The following is a 20,007-nucleotide window of genomic DNA, read 5'->3' as shown; positions in this document are numbered from 1 at the left end:
CAGAAGGGAAATGTGGGGTGGGAGCCACCACACAGGGTCCCTCCTGGGACACTGCCTAGTGGAGCTGTGAGAAGAGGGCCACCGTCCATCAGACCCCAGAATAGTAGATCCATTGACAGTTTGCACCGTGTGCCTGGAAAAGCTGCAGACACTCATCGTCAATGTGTGAAGGCAGCTGGGAGGGAGGCTGTACCCTGCAAAGTCACAGGGGTGGAGCTGCCTAAGACTATGGGAACCTAATTCTTGCATCAGCATGACCTGGATGTGAGACATGGAGTCACAGGAGATCATTTTGGAGCCTTAAGATTTCACTGCCCTGTTGGATTTCAGACTTGCATAGGGTTTGTAGCCCCTTTGTTTTGGCCAATTTCTCTCATTTGGAATGGCTGTACTTACCTAATACCTGTACCCACCTTGTATCTAGAAACCACTTGCTTTTTACTTTACAGGCTCATAGGCAGACGGGACTTGCCTTGTCTCTGATAAGACTTTGGACCGTGGACTTCTGAGTTAATGCTGGAATGAGGTGAGACTGGAGGACTGTTGGGAAGGCATGATTGGTTTTGAAATGTGAAGATATTAGATTTTGGAGAGGCTGGGGGCAGAATGATATGGTTTGGCTCTGTGACCCCACCCAAATCTCATCTTGTAGTTCCGATAATTCCCACATGTTGTGGGAGGGATCTGGTGGGAGATAACTGAATCATGGGGGTAGGTCTTTCCCATGCTGTTCTAGTGATAGTGAGTAAGTCTCATGAGATCTGACAGGATCATAAGGGGGAGTTTCCTTGACCAATCTGTTTGCCTGCTGCCATCCACATATGACATGACTTGCTCCTCCTTGCCTTCTGCCATGATTGTGAGACTTCCCAGTCATATGGAACTGTCAGTCCAATTAAACCTCTTTCTTTTGTAAGTTGCCCAGTCTTGGGTATGTCTTTATCAGCAGCGTGACAATGGACTAATACAATCACTGATGTCTTTCCATGAACTTAAGAAACTGGTAGCTGAGACCTTTTTTTTGAATTTTTGAAAGTTTTAAAGTTTGTGCTGGGCACAGTGGCTCACATCTATAATCCCAGAACTTTGGGAGGCTAAGGCGGTCATATCACTTGAGGTCAAGAGTTCAAGACCAGCCTGGCTAACATGGTGAAACCCTATCTCTACTCAAAGATACAAAAATTAGTTGGGTGTGGTGGCGGGTGCCTGTAATCCCAGCTACTCGGGAGGCTGACGCAGGAGAATTACTTGAACCTGGGAGGTGGAGGTTGCAGTGAGCTGAGATCGTGCCACTGCACTCTAGCCTGGGTGGCAAGAGCAAGACTCTATCTCAAAAAAAAAGAAAGTTTTAAAGTTTGAAACTTTTATTAAAGTTTTGAACTTTAGAAACTGATAGCTGAGACATTGAGGATAGATCTGGATTTAGTCATGAAAAATTTAGAGAACAACTTTTAGAAATTGGATAGGAAGACTCAATGTTGTCAAGATGTGAATTCTTCCCAATTTGATATCCAGATTCAATGCAATGCTAATAAAAATCCCAGGAACTTATTTTGTGGATATTGACAAACTGATTCTGAAGTTTGTATGGAGAGGCAAAAGATCCAGAATAGCCAATGAAATATGGAAGGAAAAGAACAAAATTGGAGGACTGATACTACCCAACTTGAAGACTTACAATAAAGCTACAGTAATTAAGACAGTGTGGCAGTGGCAAAAGAAGAGACAAAGAGATCATGGAACAGAATAGAGAGCCCAGAAATAGGCCCACATAAATATAGTCCGCTGATCTTTGGCAAAGGAGCAAAGGCAATACAATGAAGAAAAGATAGTTATTTCAACAAACCGTGCTGGAAAAATAGTACATTCACGTGCAAAAAAAAAAAAAAAAGAATTCAGACACAGACCTTATACCCTTCACAAAAATTGACTAAAAATGTGTTATAGACCTAAATGTAAAATAAAAACTAGCTGGGCACAGTGGCTCACACCTATAATCCCAGCACTTTGGGAGGCCGAGGTAGGCGGATCACCTGAGGTCGGGAGGTCAAGACCAGCCTGACCAACATGGAGAAACCCCGTCTCTACTAAAAATACAAAATGAGCCGGGCGTGGTGGCGCATGCCTGTAATCCCAGCTACTAGGGAGGCTAAGGCAGGACAATTGCTTGAATCTGGGAGGTGGAGGTTGGTGAGATGAGATTGTACCATTGCACTCTGGCCTGGGCAACAAGAGCAAAACTCCATCTCAAAACAAAAAACAAAAACAAAAATAAAAACAAAACAAAACAACACTGCAAAACTATAAAACTCCTAGCACATGACACAGGAGAAAATCTAGATGACCTTGGACTTGGTGATGACTTTTTAAATATATCACCAAAGGCACAATCCATGAATGACAGAAATGATAAGCTGGATTTCATTAAAATTAAAAATTTCTGCTCTGCAAAAGACATTGTCAAGAGAATTAAAAGAAAAGCCGCAGACTGGGAGAAAATCTTACAAAAGACATATTGAATTAAGGACTGTTGTCCAAAATATACAAAGAACTCTTAAAAATTCAACAATAAGAAAATAAACAAATTGATTTTAAAAATGGGCCAGTAACTTTGACACCTCACCAAAGAAGATATACAGATGACAAGCCCATGGAAAGATGCCCCATATCATATATCACCAGGGAAATACAAATTAAAAGAACCATGAGATACCACTACACACCTTTTAGACTGGCCTAAATCCAGAATGCTGAAAACATCAAGTACTGGCTTGGATACTTGATGGATATGAAGGATATGGAGTGACAGAAACTCTCGTTCATTGCTGGTGGGAATGTAAATGGTATAGCCATTTTGGAAGGCAGTTTGGTGGTTTCTTACAAAACTAGTGGTTGCCAGAGTTTAGGAGGAAGGAGAGCTGAATAGGCAAAGCATGGAGGATTTTTAGGGCAGTGAAGCCACTCTGTGTGATACTATAATGGTAAATACATGATGTTATAAGTTTGTGCAAACCCACAGAATGTACAACGCCAAGAGTGAACCTGAATGTCAACTATGGACTTTAGGCGATAATGATGTGTCAATGTAGGCTTATCAATTACAACAAATGTATGACTCTGGTGAGGGAAGCTACGCATGGTGGGGGGCAGGGGCTATATCTTTTTACATGCCACTCAATTTTGCTGTGAACCTAAAACTGCTAAAAAAAAAAAAAAAAGCCTATTAAAAAGTTTGTTGGGAGGCTGAGGGGGACCTCTTGAGTTCAGGAGTTCGAGATCAGCCTGGCCAACATGGTGAAACCCCGTCTCTACTAAAAATACAAAATAGCGGGGCATGGTGGTGCACGCCTGTAATCCCAGCTACTCGGGAGGCTGAGGCAGGAGAATCCCTTGAACCCAGGAGGCAAAGGCTGCAGTGAGCCGAGATCGCACCACTGCACTCCAGCCCAGGTGACAGAGCGAGACTCTGTCTCAAAAAAAAAAAAAAAAAAAAAAAAAGTTTGAGAGATATGGGTTAAGATAAAAAATTAAAGTAAATTTGAGACTCTATTCTGTAAAATGACAGTAAAATAATGTAAAAAGCTGGCATGGTTTTTACAAAACTGCTTCATTTAAGAACAAACAAAGAAAAAACTGCTGGTGGCGAGGTACATCAAAAACAGTTCTGTGGCAGAATGTTAGTATGAATCCATATGAACTTCCTCCTACTAGTTTAATTTCTGGACATTTACTCCTGGAAATAATTCAAGAAACTATGAAAGGTTTTTGCATAAGAATGTTTACAGTTATTGATACTAACGAAAATTGTAAACCCGCCAGTGTTCCTATGCTAAGTAAATGTTGCCATGAGCCACACAGTGACCTAGGCCAGAAACCTGGTGTAAAGCTGGACTCCTCGAGATGTGCACAACCCCTAGGCCTGTCATGTCTACTCCACACATATCTCTCAGATCTGTCCATGCTTCTCCATTTTCACCAGCACCACCTGAGTATGGGCTGTCTCACCCCCAACCGGAACTGCTGCAGTCATCATCTCTGAGTTATCCCCCTGCTTATCTCACCACCATCCAGTCCATTCTCCATACCAGAGTGGTCCCTCCAGAACGATAATCTGATGATGCCAATCTCCCTGCCTGAAAACCTTCATCTGCCCTTAGGAGGAAGCTCAAATTCCTCAACATGATTTTTAACACCTACCTAAAAGATACCCGTCTACTGCCTTTGCCATTCCCACTGCCGAAGCAGAGGGAGCTTCTTATAGCTTCCTGAATGTGTCAAGCGTCTAACCTTCAGACCCTACCATGTGCTCTGCCCTCTTGCCTAGGCTTGTCTTCCCCCAAAAGCATCTCAGTACTTTTGGTAACTGCCAACTACACTTACTATTTTTGCTCCCTCACATCTCACCTGCTATATAATCTGGTTTCTGTTCTTTTTTTGTTGTTTTGAGATGGAGTATCGCTCTGTTGCCCAGGCTGGAGAGCAGTGGCACGATCTCGGCTCACTGCAAGCTCTGCCTCCCAGGCTCACACTATTCTCCTGTGTCAGCCTCCCGAGTACCTGACTACAGGCGCCCACAACCATGCCCGGCTAATTTTTTCTGTTTTTAGTAGAGATGGGGTTTCACCGTGTTAGCCAGGATGGTCTTGATCTCCTGACCTTGTGATCCACCCGCCTTGGCCTCCCAAAGTGCTGTGATTACAGGTGTGAGCCACTGAACCCGGCCTGATTTCTGTTCTTACCATCACCCCAGTATTCACCTCAACAAAGTCATCAATGAAAGAAAAATAAAAGAAAAATAACATAAAAGGAAAGGAAAGAGAAAATTAAAAACATCCATATTTAGCACTATGTATCAGGCACTGTGCTAAGCTCTTTACAAACTTATTTATCCTCTCTGGAATTCCATGTCCTCCAAAACAGTGAAGGTATCAAAAAAGGGAGGGAGGCCAGGCACAGTGGCTCACGTCTGTAATCCCAGCACTTTGGGAGGCCAAGGTGGGCAGATCACTTGAGGTCAGGAGTTCGAGACCAGCCTGGCCAACATGGTAAAACATCGTCTCTACTAAAAATACAAAAATTAGCTAGGCATGGTGGTGGGCGCCTGTAATCCCAGCTACTCGGGAGGCTGAGGCAGAAGAATTGCTTGAACCCAGGAGGTGGAGGTTGCAGTGAGCCCAGATCGTGCCACTGCACTCCAGACTGGGCAACAGAGCAAGACTCTGCTCAAAAAAAAAAAAAAAAGAAAAGAAAAAAGAAAGGGACAGAGGACACCACTTTCATTTTTCCTTTTCCTCTTGTTTTCCTGGCAGTCTTTCTCTGTTTCATTTGCTAGGTAATCCTTCTTTACTTCAGCCATGAATACTGAAATTCCTCAAGAATCTGTCATCAGTTCTTTTCTCCCTCCATCAACTCTCCCTAGGTGATCTCATCCTCTCCCAGGGCAATCACTATGTGTAAATGGATAACTTTCTGACCTACATTTGAGCATCAGCCCCGATTATCTAACTGCCTATTGTCATTTCCACTTGTACGCCTCACAGGCATCTCAGACTCATCATCTGAAACACAGCTTGTCATCTCTCCAATACCCAGTCACACACCAGTTCCCTGGTAGAAATGGCACAACCATCTACTCAGCAGTCCAGGCCAGAAACCTGGGGGTCATCTATAGCTCTTCCCTTCCTTCTTTCCCCCACATCCAATCAATCTCCATGTCCTATCAATTCTCCCTCCTAAATCTTTCCTACATCCATCGACTTCTCTTCATCTCCACTATCTTCATCCTAGTTCAAGCTACCAACATTCTCAGCTTTGGCTACCTCAGTAGCTTCTTAAGTGATCTAGTTCTATGGTTGGCACAACCTCCCCAATCCATTCTCTACAAATCAGCCAGAACAATCTTTCTTAAGTACTGGTTTTGAATGTGAGCATGCCATTTATTGGGTGTGTACTCCTGGGCATATCACTCAACCTCTCTAATTCTTGGCTTCCTTATCTATAAATGGGAAATAATAATGTGTCACAGGGTGGTAATAATGATTAAAAGAGACAATCCAGATAAAGTGAGAAAAAGGGGCACTCTAATAAACTGTCAGTAGGAGTATAAATTGTCAGACAAATTAAAATAAGAAATATTAATGAAGTACTCTCAGGACCTTGTCACTGTATCTCATTTCAAATAACAAGAATGGATTGGTCTGTATCTTACAAATTTTACAGGAAAAAATTATCAGAAAAACTTTTTAAAAAGTGCCTTTGGCATGATACAATATAAAGACATAAAACTCACTATTATGGTTAATTTTACATGTGAACTTGGCTAGGCTATGGGGCCAGGTTGTTTGGTCAAACGCTAGTCTAGGTGTTGCAGTGAATACACAGTATTTTGTAGATGTGATTAATATTCACAATCAATTGATTTTAAAGGAGATGACCCTGGATAATATCGGTGGCCCTCATCTAATGAGTTGAAGACCTAGAGTGAAAAACTGAGGTTTCTAGAAGAAATTCAGCTTCAAGACTGCAACATAGAAATCCTGTCTGAGTTTCTCCTGTGGATTCCAGACTTACCAGCCCCTAAATTGCATGGGTCAGTTCCTTAAGAGAGGCCGGACCTGGTGGCTCATGCCTGTAATCCCAGCACTTCGGGAGGCTGAGGCAGGAGGATCACTTGAACCCAGTAGTTTGAAACCAGCCTGGGCAACATGATGAAACCCTGTCTCTCCAAAAAAAAAAAAAAAAAAAAAAAAAAAAAAAAAAAAAAAAAATCAAAAACAAAAAAACAAACTCTGTCTCTTTCTCTCTCTCTCTCTCTCTCTCTCTCTCTGTGTGTGTGTGTGTGTGTGTATATCCTATTGGTTCTGTTTCTCTGGAGAACCCTGATGGACACACTCACTGAGGAATCTTATAAAGATAAAGTAGACTTGCAGCTAACAGACATAACTCTAGGTGGCTTCAGGTGAAGACTTTAGAATATAGAAAAAAAGAGTCCTTATCAGTTTGGTAACATACACTCTAAATAAATATTAAAGGATAAAGAAACCACCTTTAGGGCATCTCAGGCTGTTTGTGGTTTGTGCAACTACTAACAGGGGACAAGTATCAGCACTTGCCCACATGGCCATCTGATAAGAACACCTTTGTTGAGTATCTACTCTAGGCCAAGTGTTGTCCTTATCTAGAGCAAATGACAAAGCCAGGCATTTTCAGAGCTGCTGTGCCACTTGTGTCTATGAAAAGCATTGGGTCTAGAACAGCTTTGGTAGCCAGGACCTTGTAGCTTACCTGGAGGAAGTGGTTGATGGATACATCGTGGAGTCCCAGGGCTTGCTCTACAATTGCTAATTCTCTCAATATGGGTACACACTCGTGACTTTTTTCACCTTTACTGATCTCAACATATTCCAAAGCTGCTTGATAGTGGGACAAAGCTTCTTTTGATTTCTTCTGACCTTGATATACCCTAAAAAAAATCAAAGGAATTATTTTATTTAATAATTAAAATAGAAAATACTGAAAATACAGGTGAGCTGGTAGTTGGGATGTGACTCTTTGATCCCTGGTATCCAGGTTCGTTTCCTTGCTAACTAAGCATTTCCTCTAAGAGCCAGCACGGCATGGTGGTTAAGAAGATGGGCTCTGGAATCACCAGGAAGGTTTAAGTCCTGGCTTCACCACTGACTAGATGTACAACCTTCCAGTCACTCAGTTTCCTCATTTGTGAGTTAAGGATAACAGTGCCCACACTTCATTGGGTTATTATGAAGATTAAATTAATTGATATTCATAAAACACCTAGAATAACCTCTAACACACAGTAAGTGCTATATGGGTAGGTATTGGTTTAAAAACTGTTAAATACTTCACAAAACAATGATAGCAACCATCAAGGAAAGGATGCTGAGATGCTGATAACTGATCTGTTGAGAAATTTTAGAAATTTCCCAATATTGAGGAGGATGTGAAGCACTCTCATTAACTGTTGAGGAGAATATAGTTTGGGCATAAACTTTTCTATATCAAATCATACACATGTATGTACACACACACACACATACACACATCCAATTTTGCTAATTCCAATTCTAGGAATTTATCTTGAAGTGATACTCTAGCAGGGCAAGAAGATATATACACAAGAACATTTACCTTAGCATTCTCTATAATGGTGGAAAAGTCCAAAGCACTTAAAATGCACCAATAGGAGACTGTGCAAGCAGGTGACAGTAAGTACATCTATACTGTGGAATGCCATGTAGCCATGACAATTAGTGCTGATCTGTATTTATTGACACAGAAGTTTACCCATTCTATATACTTCAGTGAAAGGCAGGCTACAAAATATTCTGTATATCATCACAGGCATGTGAAAACTTTATATCTAATCTGCACGTACACATATGCACAGAAAGATGGCAAAAGCCATTGCTATGTTAGCAATACTATCTCTAAGCTGTTCGACTGTAATTTTACATTCCTTGTTTGTGCTTTTCTAAATTTCCCAAACTTTCTTCTATGAAAATGCGTTACTTTTATATCATAAAAATGCTAATTTAGAAATTATAAGTAAAGGTGGCAGTGGGAAAATATTTCTATACCTTCTTAGAATAAGAATCTCTCATATAAAAAATGTATCCCTACATGTTTTTCAGCAAACACAACATATATTTAAAAATAATCTTCTCCAGCATATTTGTTAAGACTATTAGGAACCTTTTCTTTCATGGAAAAATTTTATGTGCAAAATTTATAATCCCTCCTATGTTGCCCTCCACTCCAGAACTTTTAATATCAAAAGGCCTTGTGATTCCCAAACTGCCCAAGGGAAAACTAAAAGACTACAAAAAATAGGTATTATTTTCACCTCAACCACTGGGTATTTTTCACACCTATTTTTGCTCTCCAAAGGAATTAACTGATAGAAGTAAAGATACTTTTCGGATCTGTGGTCCAGATGGCCATAGTGGAATAAAATGCTGATTGAACAGCTTATTAATCTGGATACCTTCTATAATTGTGAAGAGGTTTAAAAACTCAGGAAGAGTTCAGGGACTAAGGAGGGCTACAGCTTGTAGAAACTGTAATCTGGGAAGGAAAAAGATTAATAGGCAACCCAGTAATACTGGGCTTCCTTTCTGATGCTGAAGGAGCTTAGAATGTAGGGGCTAATCCTTAGTTTTGTAAATATCATACTTTATATTTGAAGAGAAAACCCATTAGAACCTTTGGTGATAGAAAGAGTCTCAGAAACATATGGTTGGTAAGAAATCATTTAGCCAAAAACTTAGATTCCGTGGTAGACAAAGCTTAAATAACTAAAAATGGGGGTCAGCAAACTATGGTGTGGGGGCCAAAACTGCTGTTTTTGTAAATAAAGTTTTATTGGCACAATGCCATGCCCATTCGTTTACATATCATCCATGGCTGCTTTTGAAATATGACAGAGTTCATTGGTTGCCACAGAAACCATATGGCCTACAACATCTGAAATACTTATTATCTGGGCTTTTAGGGAAAAAGTTTGCTGACCTCTGGTCTAGAATCTAGAGAAAGTTACATACTTCCAAAATGATTTCAGATTTTTTTCCACCTAATTTAGCCTAGAGAACTCAGACAATGCCATGGATATTTGAGAGAAGGAAAAAAATATTCATCTTTTTCCTGTCTCATGTTCATAAATGATGCAGTGTGCCACTGAAGTAAAGAATGGGTCCTTTGTTTCCCAGACTGCCCGTAAAAGTCACAGAAGAGAAATGAAGGAAGTACAAATGCCAAGATAATTTCATCTGGGCAACTGCTTTTAAAGAAAGCAGTATTTAAAGTTTAGTAATCAAGCTCATAAATGAGCAAAAAAGAAAACAATAACAAGGCTTGTATTCATTGATATATCAAAAATTCCTTCTTTCCTGAGATAAGTCACTAAAGAAAAGTGTTTGGGGGTTTGTTAATAGGTGAAGACCATGGAAAACTTGTAGCCACCTATTAGCTATCTCAGCCAAAAGCACAGCATATCATCCCAAGTTAACACCTGGTCACCTTTTCAGGTCTCAGAAGTCATCCTTCAAATACCTGACTCCCAGAGAAAATGTTATGGAAAAGAACAGAAAATGAGAGGCAGGAAAATCAGTTGTAAGTAAGTGGGAGTAGAAAACCCAAACTGTAGTCCGAGCAGCCTTGTTGACAAAGCTTCGACAAGAACAAGACGTCTCGAACCTTGGTTCCGTCATCCGAACACACTGGTTGTTGTGAGAATTGAATCAGATGTCCGTGAAAGTGCTTTGCAGACAGAAGCATATCACACAGATTACTATTAAATGTCTACACATAATCATATCTCTTACTCCTTCTCCTCCCAACCTGCACACCATATGCAACAGCCTCAGTTTGTTCCCATGTTGAAACGGGCTCAATTGTGATCTCAGCTCCACCCCAACACCAACCATATAAGAGTTGGGAAGGTCCAAATAATAGGCAAAATCAAAGAAACTGATTGGAACTGTTGTGTAAATGAGGTGGGCATTTTCTTATCCAATTGAACTTTAAAAAAACAGAATAATGTATTATAAGAATACATACACATCACTAAAAGTAAGAACACATAAATAAAAACAAAAGATATATAAAAGGAGATACCATGTACACCAAAGCTCCAAGTGGATTAGAGGACAAATTTTTTTAAAAATTAAATTATTATGGATACATAATAATTGTATATATGTATGGGGTGCATGTAAAATTTTGATAAAAGCACACAAGTTAATGATCAAATCAGGGTTATAGCATACCCATCACCTCAAGCATTTATCATTTCTTTGTGTTAGGAACATTCCAGTTCCATTCTTTGTTATTTAAAAATATACAATAAAATATTCTTAACTATAGTCAACCTGTTGTACTACCAAACATTTGTCTTATTCCCACTATTCACCTATATTTTTGTACCCAATAGTTTTCCCCTCTTCATCTCCCACTCCCTACTCCCCTTCAAAGCCTGTAGTAACCATCATTCTGCTCTCTATCTCCATGAGTTCAATTTTCCTTTTTTCTTTTTTTTAATCTTTTTAGCTCCCACATTTGAGTGAAAATGTGATATTTTCTGTGCCTGGCTTATTTCACTTAACATAATGCCCTCCAGTTCCATCCATTTTGCTGCAACTGACAGGATTTCATCCTTTTTTAATGGCTAAGTAATATTCCATTATGTATATCTACCACATTTTCTTTATCCATTCATCCACTGATTGACACTTACGTTGAATCCTAGGTTGGCCATTGTGAATAGTGCTGCAATAAACATGGGAGTGCAGATATTTCTTTTGATATACTGATTTCCTTTTTGGGGGGTAAATACTGAGTAATGAGATGGCTAGATCATATGGTAGTTCTATTGTTAGTTTTCTGAGGAACTTCCACACTATTCTCCATAGTGGCTGTACTAACTTGCATTCCCACTAACAGTGTATGAGTGTCCCCCTTTCTCCACATTCTCACCAGCATCCATTACTGCCTTTTTGATAGAAGGCATTTTAATCGAGGTGTGATATCTCATTGTAGTTTTGATTTGCATTTCTCTGATCATCAGTGATGTTGAGTATTTTTTCATATACTTGTTGGTCATTTGCATGTCTTCTTTTGAGAAATGTCTATTCAGATCTTTTGCTCATTTTAAAATCAGTTTGTCTTTTTCTATTGAGTTGTTTGAACTCCTTATTTATTCTGGTTATTAATCCCTTGACAGATGTGTAGTTTGCAAATATTTTCACACATTCTGTGGATTGTTTCTTCACTTTGTTAATTGTTTCCTTTGCTGTGCAGAAGCCTTTTAGCTTGATGTGATCCCATTTGTCCAGTTTTGCTTTGGTTGCCTACGTTTTTCAGGTCTTCCTTAAGAAGTCTTTGCCCAGACCGATTTCCTGGAGTGTTTTCTCAGTATTTTCTTCCAGTAGTTTCAGAGTTTCAGTCTTAGATTTAAGGTTTTTTTTTTTAGACAGGTCTTGTTCTGTGACCCGGGCTGGAGTGCAGTGGTGTGATCATGGCTCACTGCAGCCTCAACCTCCTGGGCTCAAGTGATTCTCCCACCTTAGGCCCCAGAGTAGCTGGGACTATAGGTGCACAACACCACGCACCTGGCTAATTTTGTTTGTTTGTAAAGATGGAGTTTCACCATGTTGCCCAGGCTGGTCTTGAACTGCTGTGGTCAAGCAATCTTCCTGTCTTGGCCTCCCAAAGTGCTGGGACTACAGGCATGTGCCCCAGTGCCTGGCCATATTTAAGTCTTTCATGAATTTTAATTTGATTTTTGCATATAGCGAGAGCTAGGGGTCTAGTTTCATTCTTATGAATATGGATATCCAGTTTTCCCAGCACCACTTGTTGAAGACACTATCTTTCTCCCAGTGTATGTTCTTGGCACCTTTGTCAAAAATGAGTTGACTGTAAATGCATGGATTTATTTCTGGGTTTTCTATTCTGTTCCATTGATCTATGTGTCTATTTTTATGCCAGTATCATGCTGTTTTGGTGACTATAGATCTGTAGTATAGTATGAAGTCAGGTAATGCGATGCCTCCATCTTTGGTCTTTTTGGTCAGGATTTCTTTGACTATTTTGGGACTTTTGTGGTTCCATATAAATTGTAGGATTTTTTTTTCTATTTCAATGAAGAACATAATTGGCATTTTGATAATGAGAGTTGATATTTTGAGAATGCATTAAATCTGTAGGTTGCTTTGGGTCATACGCACATTTCAACAATATTGACACTTCCAATCCATGAACATGAAATCTTTTTGCATGTCCTCTTCATTTTCTGTCATCAATGTTTTATAGTTTTCATTGTAGAGATCTTTCACTTCTTTGGTTAAGTTTATTCTTAACTATTTTATCTTATTTGTTGCTAGGTTTTTTTTTTTTTTGTAGCTATTGTAAATGGGATTACTTTCTTGGTTTTTTTCTTTTCAGATTGTTAGCTGTTGGCATATAGGAATGCTACTGATTTTTGTATGTTGATTGTGTATCCTGCAACTTTACTGAATTTGTTGATCAGTTCTCATAGCTTTTTGGTAGAATCTATAGGTTTTTCTGAATGTAAGATCATATCATCTACAAACAAGGATAATTTGAATTCTTCCTTTCTAATTTAGATGTCATTTATTTATTTTTTCTTGCCTAACTTCTTGGGCTAAAGCTCTCTGTACTATGTTCAATAAAAATGGTAAAAGTAGGCAACCTTGTCTTGTCCCAGATCTTAGAGGAAAGGCTTTCAGTTTTTCACTGTTCTGTATGATACTAGTTGTGGGTTTGTCATATATGGCTTTTATTGCGTTGTGATATGTTCCTTTAGTAAGTTAAGTAAGTTCCTTTAAGTCCTTGTTAAGTTTTTATCATGAAGGGATGTTGAATTGTATCAAATGCCTTTTCAGCATCTATTGAAATGATCATATGGTTTTTGTCTTTCATTTTGTTGATGTGAGGTATCATATTTACGGATTTCTGTACGTTGAACCATCCTTGCATCCCTGGGATGAATTCCACTTGATCACGATGAATGATCTTTTTAATGTGCAGCTGAATTTGGTTTGAGGTTTTGTATCCATATTCATCAGAGATATTGGCCCATAGTTTTCTTTTTTGATGTGTCTTTGTCTGGTTTTGGTATTGAGACAACGCTGACCTCATAGAATGAGTTTGGAAGTACTGCTTCCTCCTCAATTTTCTGGAACAGTTTATGTAGGATTGATATTATTTCTTCTTAAAATGTGTGGTAGAATTTAGTACTGAAGCCATCAGATCTGGGCTTTTCTTTGATGGATGACATTCTATCATTGCTTCTATCTTGTTACTTATTGGTTTATTCAGGTTTCTGATTTCTTCATGGTTCAATTGTAACAGGTTTTATGTGTCTAGGGACTTATCCATTTATTCTAGATTTTCCAGTTTATTACATATAGTTGCTCATAATAGTCTCTAATGATTCTTTGAATTTCTGTGGTAGCGGTTGTTTTGTCTCCTTTTTTGTCTCTGATTTGACTTCTTTGGGTCTTCTCTCTGTTTTTCTTAGTCTACTAAAGGTTTGTTGATTTCGTTTATCTTTTCAAAAAACAAACTTTTTATTATGTTCATCTTTTGAATTTTTTTAGTCTCAATTTTATTTATTTGTGCTTGGATATTTATTATTTTTTTATCCGAATTTGAGGGTTAGTTTGCTCTTGATTTTCTAGTTCCTTATGACACATTGTTAGGCTGTTTATTCGAAGGTTTTCTACTTTTTGGAGGTAAGCATTTATTGCTATAAACTTCCCTCTTAGTACTGCTTTTGCTGTATTATATATGTTTTGGTATGTTATGTTTCCATTTTCATTTGTTTCAAGAAAATTTTTAATTTCCTTCTTAGTTTCTTCATTGCCCCAATGGCTGTTTAGGAGTCCTAAATTTAAAAATAAAAACTTTGATATGTTTGAGAGAAAACATATGGAAAAGTAACCCTGTGTCTTTGAGTAGGGAAGGATTTCTAATATATACACAAATAAGAACAGAAAAGATAGGTAAAGTTGATCATATTAAAAATAAAAACTCTTGTGCATCAAAAATCAAGGCAAACTACACATTTGAAGTACATACAATATATGTAAACAGCAAGTAACTTGTTTCCAGAAATATGAAGACTATCTACCAATTTTTAAGAAAAATGCAAATAGCTCAATAGCAAATAAGCAAAACATGTGAATAGATAATTTACAGAACAAGAATTCCAAATGTCTAGCAAACATATAAAAAGATATTTAACTTCCCTATCAGAAAAATTCAATTAAAGAAACCATAAGGGCCGGGTGCAGTGGCTCACGCCTGTAATCCCAGCACTCTGGGGAGGCCGAGGCAGGTGGATCACTTGAGGTCAGGAGTTCGAGACCAGCCTGGCCATGGTGAAACCCCGTCTCTACTAAAAATACAAAAGTTAGCTGGGCCTGGGGGCATGTGCCTGTAATCCCAACCACTCAGGAGGGTGAAGCATGAGAATCGCTTTAACCCGGGAGGTGGAGGATGCAGTGAGCTGAGATCATGCCACTGCACTCCAGCCTGGGAGACAGAGGGAGACTCTATCTCAAATTAAATTTATCTATTTGATAAATAAATTTCTATCTATTTGATATCAAATATCTATTTGATAAATAAACCATAAGATATAATTTTGCATCCATGTAATTGAGAACTATAAGAAGCCTGAGGACGGTGAGTAACAAGAATTTACACACCCTGCTGGTGGGAGCATAAATTGTTAGAAAGCGTTTGGTAAATCCAGTAAAATTGAAGATGCAGATGCTTGTCAAGTAAACAATTCCACTCCTGGGAATATACCTCAGAGATAATCCTGCATATGTGCCCAAAGAGACTTATATAAGAATGATCATGCAAGTAGTGTTTATAATAGTAAAAAACTGGAAACAATTCACATGTTCACCCTCATCAAAATAGACAAATTAAGGGAAAGTCAGACAATTAAACGCCATATGGAGGTCTAAAATGAAAAGACTAGAGCTGGATTATATCAATTGGTAGAGATATATCTCAAAAATACAGATGTAATGGGGAAAAAAGGAAGTTACAGAAGGAAACATACACATAAAGTTTTAAAATATGACAAATTTTATACATATATATACACACACATATATATATGCTATACATATACATAGTAAAGGTACAAAAACATTCAGAGGAATGAAAAACACTAAATTTCAGCATAATAACTGCCTATAATGTATGGGAATAAAATAGTATTGGTAAGAATGCATAACAAGCTTCCATTTATCAGAAATAGATTTTGTAAGCTTAGTAGTGTGTATACTATTCTTTACACTACAGAATTTACATAACAATACTACATATATATGTGCCTAAAATGTTTTATTAAAAAGATGAGTACAACATGCAATTGCACAAAGAATGAAGCACATCCTACCCCTCATCTCCTGAGGTTGCTGTTGCCGGCTATTTTACGGTCCTGGCACTAACACAGCCAGAAATGGAGGCTATCAAGCTAATGCAACCCACAATAAGCCTTCTGAAGCTCATTATGAGTACACTATTCACATAAAAGAAAAGGCAAAATAGAAAATAAAATTAGTTTTATAATATATTTAATAAAAAAGGAATTGAGAGTACTACATCAAGAAATAACTAAATTATAGTCTTACATCCATCTACGACTTACTTAAAGCATCAGTCAATTTTGGGTAATCTTGTGTGTTTCCATTTTCTCATACGTAATGTTTGAGAGCAATATTTTCTCCTTTCCAGTTCTATCTACCTGCCAGGGATGATTTGAGGATTTATTATCTGGTGTATCCACAATGAACTTGGTAGCTTCAGAAATACACTAGACAGATGAAAAGACAGAAAATTTTGAATAACAGAATGTGGCAGTATGTTAATTTAGCAGGTGCACAACTTAAGCCATGGCGTATTTTACTGAATGAAAGTTTATACACAGTAATTCTACAGAGCACAAGAGGAGACACTATCTCATTGCAGACAAGTTTCAGATCTCACAGGGATGGAGACTCGTTTTAACAAGCAATAAACAAATGCAATTTCTGGTATTACTAAGGCAACAGAGTTTCCTTTTAAAAACTCTAGAATTTGGCAAGAATATTGAGCACCAGTATAAAGGAAAGGCTTTGTGTGAATATCACTGATCAGAATCTGATGAAAAACCAATCCCAAATGATAACAAATGGGATTTTCCATAGCCAACATGAGAAAAGAGTTACATCTGGGTCTCTTTTTATCACCTGATACATACAGGTAAAGGCTTTGCTCTGCTGAATGCATTGTGGGGTTTCCAGTCTACATCAGTGAATGTAATCTGTGCCATGGTCAGGAGCTTGGAAACTAGCGTTGAATAAGCAGGGCTCTGCTGGGCCACTTTCCAGCTTTATCGCTTCCTGCCTGTGTGACCCTGGAAGTGACCTCACTTCTCTCAGCCTTAGATGCTACATTTGAACATGGGAATACTAACAGTATCCACTACACAGAGAGGACTAAGAATGAAAGGAGATGACATCTGTAAAGCACTTAGCAAAAGCCTGACACAGAAGGTGGTCAGTAATTGGTAGCTAGTGTGGTTTTAAAAAAATCATTATTATTATATTTTTGAGAAGGGGTCTCACTCTGTCACCCAGGTTGGAGTCCAGTGGCATGATCTTTGCTCACTGCAACCTCTGCCTCCCGGTCTCAAGCAGTCCTCCCACCTCAGCCTCTGGAATAGCTGGGACTACAGGTGTGCACTACCATGCCTGGCTAATTTTTTGTATTAGTAATTTTGCATTAGTTGTATTACTTTGAGACAGGGTTTTGCCATGTTGCCCAAGCCGTCTCAAACTCCTGGGCTCAAATGATCCGCCTGCCTTGGCCTCCCAAAGTTCTGGGATTACAGGTGTAAGTCACTGTGCCCTGCCTATTATTTGATATATATTATTATATATTGTGTTATTTATTTAGAGATATATGATTATATATTTGTTACATATTAATACTAATAACATGTTATTTTAAAACATTATTCTATTATTTAAATCATTATTCTTTTTTTTTTGAGACGGAGTCTTGCTCTGTCACCCAGGCTGGAGTGCAGTGGCACAATCTCGGCTCACTGCAAGCTCTGCCTCCCAGGTTCACGCCATTCTCCTGCCTCAGCCTCTCTGAGTAGCTGGGACTACAGGCGCCCGCCACAATGCCCGGCTAATTTTTTGTATTTTTAGTACAGACGGGGTTTCACCGTGGTCTCGATCTCCTGACCTCGTGATCCGCCCGCCTGGGCCTCCCAAAGTGCTGGGATTACAAGCGTGAGCCACCGCGCCCAGCCTAAATCATTATTCTTATATATTTAGGAAAATGTACATTATAAGGGTATAATGTCAGAAAAGGAAAGACAGAAATGCAGTGCTCTAAAACATTAAAGCTTTAGGAGATTCAAGAGATAGAAAGCAGATAAAGTATATGAAAGTAACCTGTGCCATGTGGTTTTTCTTTGGCTTCCCCACATTGAAAAAAATAATTAAAAAAAAAATCAGACTTGTGTAAGTTAAGAGCATATCTTCAATCACAGAAATATAGGATTAGGAAGAGTCCCAGAGAAAACAAGCAATTTCTTTCTTTGTTAAGTAAGCAAAAAGTATTCTAGGCACGTAGTGTCCCATAGGAGGGGCTGACAGGAGAAACATGTCTGCTGGAGAAGAGCAGGACATTCCCAGGGAGCAGGCAAGGGAGAAGCAGGACTTTGAACATATGAGCATTTGTTAGAGCCTTTATGCCCAAAAGAGAGAAGCAGAGAAAATGCAACTTAGACATCAAGGAACCTCAGGTGATGGTAAGAACTAAAAATTTTTTTAAATGCTGAGTCCAGAAAGCAAAAGTTAGATGTAGAAATTTCTGACTGGACCAATTTTGGGAGGACTATGGGATCTAAGAGCAAAGGTTATTATTGAAGTATCAAAAATTCCACTGGGAAGCATTTCTGGAGCAGCTTATGGAACTAAGTAGACCCCATCATCTCAACAAGGTGATGGCAGGTAGATACATACTCTGTTCCCCTTGCCACTTCACTTCTCCATTATCTTCTCCTCCTTCCTAGGAAGTACGAATTAAGGGAGAAACCTTCCCCATCCCCTTTCCTTTTGGAAAACTTGTGTTAGAATAACTTTCCAAATCTCACGACTTCAATGAATCAAGAGAGAGCAAGACAAAGAAACAAAATCAAGCTTAAGGAAATAAGAATATACAGGTTGGGTGCAGTGGCTCATGCCTGTAATCCCAGCACTTTGGGAGGCCGAAGTAGGTGGATCACTTGAGGTCAGGAGTTTGAGACCAGCCTGGTCAACATGGTGAAACTACAAAAATTAGTTGGGCGTGGTGGCACACATCTGTAATCCCAGCTACTCGGGAGGCTGAGGCAGGAGAATCGCTTGAACCTGGGAGGTTGCAGTGAGCCAAGATCACGCCACTGCACTCCAGCCTGGGTGACAGAGTCTCAAAGACAAAAAACAAAAAACAAACAAAAAAAAGAAGTATATACAATTGTCTGATTTTAGCTTAGATGATTCATGAGAGCAAAGAAAACAAAATGTAGCCTTCCCAAGGCATAGGGAAAAATGCAGAAAAAAATTGCACACCAAGGGCAGTCTTGAAGTACAAAACCTCAATATGTGATATAAGTACCTGATGTAAAATCACCTCTGGGATGAAACAGCAGAAAGGAAAATGTTCAATTAGATCATAATGATAATTATAGCTGCCCTTTTCTTTCTTGCTTGCTGGCTTCTGAGGGTCTCCCATGCACCTAGATGCTTTAAAGTAATATCTTTTTAATCTTCACAGCAACCCCTGGCGGTCTTATTATTCCCACTTCAACAGGAGAGGAGAGTGAGGCTCCCAGGAAGCACAAGATCTGCCCAAGTTCTACAGCTGGGAAGTTTGAACAAACACTGATTTGAATCCAGGGCTTCTGACTCCAAAGACTACATTTTTTTTTTTTTAAATACAGATGGGGTCTCACTATGTTGACCAGGCTGGTCTTGAACTCCTGGCCTCAAGCGATCCTCCCATCTCAGCCTCCCAGTGTTGGGATTACAGGCATGAGCCATCATGCCGGGCCCAGAGCCTACATTGGTAATGACACCATGGCACACTGCTTAGAAATACCTGGGAGGTGTCTTGTTGATGCCCTGAGGAAATAAAAGTGTTTACTCATTCCTGAGTTAGTTCAGCACAGTCATGCCAGGCAAAGTGTTCGCTGGACATGCTGCGGGAGACTTCAAGGACATGTCAAGCAGTCAGAGAGAGCTGGGGGAAAATCACATGTTCTGGAGCAATAGTCTCAATAGATCATCATCATCCTGCAGAGAAAGATAATTTAAAGAGGGATGTGTGTGTGTGTGTGTGTGTGTGTGTGTGTGTGTGTGCATGCATGTGCAATGGCATATGCCTGCATATACAAAGACAACTATTTCT

General features: G+C 39.1%; 1 protein-coding gene across 12 annotated transcripts in view; it reads right to left on the bottom strand.

Moving 5' to 3' along the window:
- TTC23 (tetratricopeptide repeat domain 23) overlaps positions 1-20,007 on the bottom strand; it is a 207,731-nt gene that overhangs the window by 64,094 nt on the left and 123,630 nt on the right. For all 12 annotated transcript variants that reach the window (XM_058427131.1, XM_058427130.1, XM_058427128.1 and 9 more), the window contains one exon: positions 7,285-7,462. In XM_058427131.1, the coding sequence (XP_058283114.1) occupies positions 7,285-7,462 (178 nt within the window). The remainder of the gene's footprint in view (positions 1-7,284; positions 7,463-20,007) is intronic.

Source organism: Hylobates moloch, unplaced genomic scaffold (assembly GCF_009828535.3).
Source record: "Hylobates moloch isolate HMO894 unplaced genomic scaffold, HMol_V3 SCAFFOLD_14, whole genome shotgun sequence".
Lineage (NCBI taxonomy): Eukaryota > Metazoa > Chordata > Mammalia > Primates > Hylobatidae > Hylobates > Hylobates moloch.
This window is presented reverse-complemented; position numbering and strand designations above follow the sequence as displayed.